Raw genomic sequence first — 8,379 nt, 5'->3', positions numbered from 1 at the left:
GGTTCGTTTACTTATTTTTTTGAGATTTTTGTTAGTTTAAATTGTTTTGATTCTTCGATTTTTAGGTTTTTTGATTTTGATTTTGTTTTCGATTTTCGTAGTGTTGATTCTGCAATGGTGAAGAAGAAGATTACAAAGAAGGCTGTAGATGCTGAAGAAGGTGTGTTTACTTAAATTTTACATCATTTTTTCAAATTTTTCAATTGAAATTTCGCTTATATATGTCGAATTAGTAGTGCATGTTATTTTTTATAGTTTTCAGTTGATTTTTTATGCATATTATGATAATTGAATTTGAATTATGAAGTTATTATGTTTAATTTTGCTTTATTTTATTGTTCATTGTATATAATTGATTCAAAATTTTGCTTATTATTCTTCAAATTTTGTATGTTAGGTTTTAGTCAGAGAATGCTAATTAAACTGATTATTTGTTTAGGTTTTATGTTTTAGTTAGATTATGTGTATAATAGGCATATTCGCATTGTGTTTGTGCATCTGTGTTTGATTAACATGCATATATGCATTGCTCATTGTGTTTGAGTAATAGACATGTGTGTCATTTATATGTTTTGACAATGTTCACTTTATGATGTTAAAAGGGTGACTTTATGCTGTTAAAAGAGTCACTGTATGTTGTTAAATGATTAACTTTTTCAGTTAAAAGGGTCACTCTTTGCAAAAAAAAAGGGGTCACTTTTTGCATATAAAAGGGTCACTTTATGCTGTTAAAAAGGTCACTTTATGCTGTTAAAAGGGTCACTTTGTGATGTTAAAAGGGTCACTTTGTGATGTTAAAAGGGTCACTTTATGCTGGGAAAAGAGTCAGTGTATGTTGTTAAATGAATAACTTTTTCAGTTAAAAGGGTCACTTTTTGCATATAAAAGGGTCACTTTATGCTGTTAAAAGGGTCACTTTATGCTGTTAAAAGGGTCACTTTATACTGTTAAAAGGGTCACTTTGTGATGTTAAAAGGGTCAATTTGTGCTGTTAGAAGGGTTACTTTGTGCTGTTAAAAGGGTCACTTTATGCATTTAAAAGTGTCATTTGTGAACATTATTCTATATTTTTCCATGAGTAATTTCTGAATTTGTATTTATATTACTTTAATAATTATATACAGGTGGTTCAATAGGTGGTTATCGTTATAAAAAGCCTACAAAAGGAAAAGGAAAGCCTAAAGAGCCTGCTAAGCCTAAACCGGTACCAAAAAAGACCCAGATTGCTCCTGAGAAGAGCAAAGCAGTATCTAAAAAGGCTGGGACAATTCCTGAGAGTGACAAACCAGAGTCTAAGAAGGCCAAAATAGTTCCTAAGAAGGCCAAAATTGTACCTAAGAAAGCTAATACAGTGGAAGATTCTGATTATGAAATGCTTTCTGAATCTGATTCTGAATCTTTTATGTAAGTATACATATTTTTTTATTACATTTTTAATTATATTTTGTTTTTATTTTATATTGTTTTAGTTACATTTTCTTTCTTTTTTTTTCTATTTAGGGAGCAAAGAAGAATCATTGCAAGATGTAGACCCTATTCATTGGAAATATTGCTGCAGAACTTTAGTCCTGAGCAAAAACAGGCTGTTGAAGAAATTGGTTTTGGAGGTTTATTACATCTTAAATTGAAAACTCTTAATCGTCAAATGCTATCTTGGCTTGTTGAAAACTTCAATGCTGGTAGCTGCATGTTTACCATCGCTACTGGTAAAGAATTTGTTGTTACTAGAAATGATATATGCGATGTGTTTTGCTTGCCTTTGAGTGATATTTGTGTTCCTGAACTTAATACAAATTCTGAAGATGAAAGTGTAGATAAACGTATCATTCAGGCATGGAGATCTGATTATGGTCTTTCTGGTAAGCAACCTCTTCATTTGTCAAAATTGGAGTCTAGGATGGTTGATTTGGTTGATGGAGGGGAAGTATTTAAGAGGTGTTTTGTTCTTCAAGCTATGTCTAGCTTTTTAGCTCCTACTACTAATAGGACTATTTCATTGAAGTTGCTGAAAGCTGTTGAAAAAGTTGATGAAATTAAAACTTTTGATTGGTGTTCATATGTTTTAAAAAAGTTAAAGAAGGTTGTTCAGAAGTATAAGGATGATGAAAATGCTCAAAATGTTAGTGGTTGTTTGCTAGCTTTGCAAATTATGTATTTTCATCGTCTAAATTTTCAAGGTGAAAAGGAAAGTAGTACTCTTCCTTTAATTCAACATTGGACGAATGTAAAGATTAAGAAGCGAATTAAGTTAGAGATCAAAGCTGGTGGTTATGGGCAGGGACCATTGGATACTATTACATATCCTGTGTCACAGTTTAATTTTAGGGGAACTGTTTTTAAGCCAGCTCCTACTTTGGGTTATGATAAGGGTCCTTCTACAAGTGGTACCACTGGTCGCATTGTTGCATTTGAGCTTCCAGAAGGTATTATGACCGATGAAGAAATTAAAAAAAATTCAACTGATGTAAGTGTTCTGTTTTCTTATATGTTTAGTTATTATTGCTTTTTGTTTACAAAAGTTACCCTTTTTGTGTACAAAAGTTACCCTTCTTTGTGTACAAAAGTTACCGTTTTGTGTACAATAGTTACCCTTTTGTGTACAAAAGTTACCCTTTTGTGTACCAAAGTTACCCTTTATTTGCACCGAAGTTACCCTTTAGTTGCATTAAAGTTATCTTCAATATTAAGTTAAAAGGGTTACTTTATTCATACAAAAGGGTAACTTTTTCATTTAAAAGGGCCAGTTTATGCATTTAAAAGGGTCACTTTTAGCATATATTTAGATTTCCTACTTATTTTATTATTTTTATTTGTAACATTTTTTTTCATTGTTCATATGTTTGTAGGTTGTTTATGAAACGTTTCTTTTGTTTAAAAGAAATATGGATGTTTTATTATTTGTTCAGTCAACTGGTTTTCAAACCTTGAATGATCTGATTACTTCTCGCAGAAGTGTTTCATTATCTTCTGATGATTTTGTTTCAGTTTCTCAAACTGAACTGCTACTCTCTGATCCTCATTATTTGAAGATTTTAGATGGTTTAATTGATGAGTGTAATAAAATGAAGTCTGTACATGATATGTTTTGCGGTTTTTATGAACCTACAAAAGGTAACAAAGATTTTGTTCCTGAAAAAGAACCCGCACAAGGTTTCAATGAAAATATTCCTAAGGATGATGACAATGGTCATGGAAAAATAGTTAATGAAGGCCTTAATGGTTCTGGACCTTCTGCTATCATTCCTGGTCCTACTCAAAATATTCCTGTCGGGCATATTGATCAAAATGAACCTCCTCGACTCAGAGCAAATAAATCTCTATGCTCTCTAGACTGTGGACATGTAGGAGTGCAGGTGCCTTTTGTAACTCTTTTTGTAAAGAGCAATGCTCGGATTTTCAAGAATTTGCCTCAGTTACATTTGGAAACTCTCGATTATTGTTTGCTGAAGGATGTTTCAATGGATAGGAAGTTAAGTGTCCTTTTTTATTATAATTATTTTTTTATCTGTTTTTTTTCTTATATTTTTTTTTTAATGTTGATCTTATTTTTTTATTGTTTCAGTGAGAGCCTTGTTACTTTTGGAATGAACTTTTTAATTCCAAGAGAAGACATGGTGTCCCTTGTTGCTCCACTCAGGATTCGATGGTGCGCTATTGATTGCTTCTGTCTGTATTTGAATGAGAAAGCATGTTTTCAGGCTACTGGTCCTCGGAAATTCTTCTTCGGTGTTAGGCAGAGTGTAAGTTATTTCATTCCTTTTTTTATATCTTAACACATTTACTTTATATATATATTATTGAGATCTTATACTTTAATAGTTTTCATTCTTGCATGTTTGTGACAATATTGGCAAAGGTAACATATCTAGTGCTGTTAAGGATTTGCACGACATATGGGAAGTTTGGGTTAGCTATGAGAATCCAGAATGTAATATAATGGATGCTGATCTGGTATTTTTATTCTAAACTTAATGTAATAAATTTAAAAGTGTTCTCTTTATGATATGCTCTGTTTAAATCTCTTTAATTTTGCTGTTTCAGATTTATTTTCCTGTTCTTATTGAGAATCACTACATTTTGTATGTTATTGATCATACAAAAGAGTTGGTATATTATCTTGACAATATTATCTGGACTGATTCTGCTCTTGTTTATACAAAAGAATTGTGTTCAAAGATGGTATGTTTATGTTTGTTTTTTTTTTGTTATGTTAATGTTGATTCATTGTTTCCATTTTAACTTTTTTGATTTTAATGTATTCTAAACTTTTATATTTTATGTCAGTGTGTTCAAATGGGTGCTTTTCTTGGCAAAAGAAATCATCCAAAGAGTTCTCAGCTACCTTCTTATGGTTTTGAAGTTGTTGAGTTGGAATGGAGAAAAGAAAAGGTTGACAATTTGGACTGTGGGGTCTTTGTCATGTATCACATGCTCCATTTTGTTGGTGAATCGTTCAAATTCAATGATCTCAAAACAGTAATTATCTATATAGTTTCTGTAGTTTTTTCCTTTCTATTGCTTTTATTAATAACATATTGATAATTTTTATTTTTTTTGCTGTTTTGAGATTAATGGAAGGAAATTTTTACGAGGAGAGATCTGTACCACACTGGTACTGTGTGATTTGAATGAATCTAGGAACGATGTGTTGTCAGAATTACACAAGTTCAATGAGAAGAAGAAAGATCCTGCTTATGTCAATGGAATTGAAGAAAGATTAAAGGCTGCAATTGCTGCAAAGAAGAAGAGAGAAACAGAAGAAAGATAAATGGCAGCAGAAGCAGAAGCAAAGGCAGAGGGAGAAGAGGAAAAGAACAAAGGAAAAAGGGCAAAAAAGCAGGCAAAAAAGTTTACTCCTTCTAAATAGTGAAATAATTGATAGTTGTTAGCTGATTAGTTCAGGGGGTTTTTTTAACAATGAAAAAACTTAATGTATGTGCATACATTAAGTTTAATGAAGTAATTAAACTTAGTTTAAAGTCTTTAGTTGTTTTTGGAATACTGATGTATGTGAATACATAAAGTAATTAAAAGGTTTATTTTTATGTTTTTTATGGGGTAACTTTTATGCAGAAAAGGGTAACTTTTATTTATAGAAAGGGTAACTTTTATTTATAGAAAGGGTAACTTTTAAGCAAGAAAAAGGTAGATTTTATTGTTAGAAATGGTAATTTTAGCAATGAAAAGGGTCACTTTTATGTAGAAAAAGGGTCACTTCTATTCATGAAAATGGACACTTTTTCTGTAAAATAAAAGGGTCAGGGGTTTTATGCATGAAAAGGATAACTTTTAGTGATAAAAAGGGTAACTTTTATTAACAGAAAGGGTAACTATTAGAAAAGAAAAGGTTGATTTAGTGGATAGAAAGGATAACTTTTATGCACGAAAAGGGTCACTTTCATGCATAAAAAGGTTTACTTTGTAGCATAAAAAGGGTTACTTTTGTGGGTAGAAATAATAAGTTTATACATGATAAGGTATAATTTTGTGGGTAGATAGTGTAACTTTTATGCATGAAAAGGGTAACTTTTATTGATAAAAGGGTTAACTTTTATTAACAGAAAGGGTAACTATTGCCAAAGAAAGGTTGATTTAGGGGATAGAAAGGATAAATTTTATGCATGAAAAGGGTCACTTTTATGCATGAAAAGGGTTACTTTTATGCATGAAAAGGGTTACTTTTATACGTTAAAAGGGTAACATAAGTTGATGTGTTCCAATAATTAAACATGTGCTAATAAAAATGTCAAAACAAAAGAAAAATAGTTTAACAATACAAGGTATATTAATTTCGAAAAAAAAAATGTTCTAAAAAAGATCTTAAAAGAGTCGTAAGTTAGGTGTCTTTGATCCAAATTCTGAATTTGGAGGTGGCAGTGCTGGTTTTCTTTTTCTCTTGCTTTTTTCAAGTCCTCCTTTTGCTCTCTTGCTTCTTCCTTTTGTTACAGCCCTTTTAGGATCAAGAATTATTGGTACACATGTGCTTGTACTCGATGCTAAAGAAGCGTCAGTATTGCTTTGAGTGTTGTCTGCCACATCAGGAATGTTAGAAGCAGCTTCTGCACTTTCTTTCTGAGCAGCACTAGCAAGTAAGTCTTCCACCATTTTAAGACTGTTTCTGAAGCTTTCTTCCATAAATGCTCTTGTCTCTTCATTTTCTTGACTTTTTAAGATTAGATTGTATTATTTCCTCATCATTGTTTGCCTCCATGGAATATATTGCTGTTTAGGATCCTGATTCTTCAACCTATCCCATGCCTCTATTTTTGCAAACTTAGTCCATCTTTTTGAAACATACTTGTCTGGTATTCTTGTTACTGAATGCAAATGTAGAATTCTGATGCAATGATAACATAACCATCCAGATGCTTCAAAGTTTTTGCAAGTACACCATACAGTTTGGCTCTCTTGTATATAGTTTACTTGATGTGCAGACCATGGCTTGTCTTCTAGTGTTACTTGATAAAGTAGGCATTCTTCATTACTGCCTAACATCTGAACAGTTGTTGCCATAGAGTATCCAAACTCCTCTTCAAAATTTCTAAAGAGTGATAAAGTGAAAACCTGTACATTAAAATCATGTAGCTTCATTTAAATTGCCATATATTAGGTGTAATTTATGTACTTGTCAGTTAACTTTTTACCTGTGCGGCATGCTTTAGCATTCCAGATAGAGGCAATGAAGTGAATGCTATTGACTTGCTACAGGTAAACTCATCATATTTCTCTGTGCTTCTCCAACGATTAGTTGTCTTCTTAAATATGGTATAAAATTCTGTCAAAGTAGTTGCTTTACTTGCTCTGAATCCTATGGCATGATTAGTGCTTTCACTCCTTTGTGACGATAAGATCCCTACTGAAAAGAAATCTCTACAAAGGGCAGGACACCATTTGTCTTTCAACTCATACACTCTTTTGTACCAAGAGTAATCTGTCAACTCATATTTTTGCAACATTGCTTGCCACTTTGCTTCGAATTCTTGTTCTGTCACACACATCTTTAAGCACTGGTTGAATGCAAATTTGAATTCTTTGTCTTTTTTAAGAGCTCCAAATCTGGTTATGGCATTTTGCTCCAAATGCCATATACAAAGTCTATGTCTTGTATTAAGAATCACCTGCATTGAAAATAAAGGGGTCACTTTATGCTGTTAAAAGGGTTATTTTATGCACTAAAAAGGGTAACTTTATGCAGCTAAAAGGGTAACTTTATGTGAAAAAGGAAAACGTTATTGTCATAGCTCAAATCTATAAGATGTCAATATAAATCTTTTACCTCCAGTATAGCATTTGCCATTGCTTGGTCCTGGTCAGTGAATATTGAAGTTGGTTTTCTATCCTCCATAGCTTTGAAGAAGGTTTGTAGTAACCACACAAATGAATCTGTCGTTTCATCCCCAATAAAAGCACAAGCAAACATACAATTATGCCCGTGGTTATTTATGCCAACAAATGGAGCACATATAAGATTATATCTGTTGGTTCTGTATGTTGTATCAAAGATAAGAACATCTCCATATATCCTATAGTCTTCTAGCATCATTGAATCTCTCCAAAAGATATTGCAAATTCTTCCTTCTTTGTCAAACTTCACTCTAAAAAAGAAGTTTGGATCCTCTGATTGTTCCTGACTTAAAATGTTCACTAAAGTTTGAGCATCTCCAGCCTCAATTTGTTCCATTCTTAACCTTGAGCAGAAATTCAGGTGATCTACAACACTATGGCCTATATTCTGTTCTCCTCCAGCCTCTGTAGCCATGTAATTGTAAGTGTCCATTGTAGTTAGACCTGAAGATTTCATTGTTTTGATTGTTACAACTTTTTCCTCTGTCATTTTTCTTTCAGAACGATGCAAATAATGCCACTATGGCTTTGTTAGCTCGTGGTTATGCTGAATAACATGAGCCACCACCTCAAACTGTCCTTCTTTATTCACTTTTGCTCTTATGCATGCCTTGCAATTTGATCTTGTAATGGATACTTGTCTTGGCTTTCTTGTTTTTACATTTACATCCTCTTCATCAACCATTTCAACTAACTTTGTTTTCTTCTGACCAGAATGTCTCTTTCCCTCAGCAGAACACACATAGTTTTTCTCAGTTACTATTTTTGTGTGTTGTTTGAATCTAGTTGTATGTTTTCTTATTGAAAACCCCAGTATAGCAGCATGTTTTTCATACAATTCCAAAATTTCTTCAAAAGTTTCTCTTACCACACCAACAAATGATCCTCTAAGATCTAAATCATAAGCATCAATTGGATTTGTATCTGTTATTTAATACAAACAAATCAGATAATAACCACAGACAGCATAAAAAAAAGGGTAACATTCGTTTGAAAATAGGGTAACTTTTATGCATGAAAAAGGTAACATTTAGG

At 32.3% G+C, this 8,379-nt stretch overlaps 1 protein-coding gene across 1 annotated transcript; it reads right to left on the bottom strand.

Annotated features, from left to right (window-relative positions):
* Nucleotides 1–6,183: 6,183 nt before the first annotated feature.
* LOC110728410 (protein FAR1-RELATED SEQUENCE 5-like) lies at nt 6,184–7,834 on the bottom strand. Its single transcript, XM_021908066.1, has 3 exons — nt 7,277–7,834; nt 6,645–7,118; nt 6,184–6,564 (listed from the first exon to the last, which is right to left on the bottom strand). The coding sequence occupies exons 1-3, from the start codon at nt 7,832–7,834 to the stop codon at nt 6,184–6,186; spliced, it is 1,413 nt and encodes a 470-aa protein (XP_021763758.1).
* Between the last annotated feature and the right edge of the window lie 545 nt (nt 7,835–8,379).

Source organism: Chenopodium quinoa, unplaced genomic scaffold (genome assembly GCF_001683475.1).
Source record: "Chenopodium quinoa cultivar QQ74 unplaced genomic scaffold, ASM168347v1, whole genome shotgun sequence".
In the NCBI taxonomy this organism is placed as follows: domain Eukaryota; kingdom Viridiplantae; phylum Streptophyta; class Magnoliopsida; order Caryophyllales; family Amaranthaceae; genus Chenopodium; species Chenopodium quinoa.
Note: the sequence above shows the minus strand (reverse complement) of the source record. Positions and strands in the feature narration are given on the sequence as shown.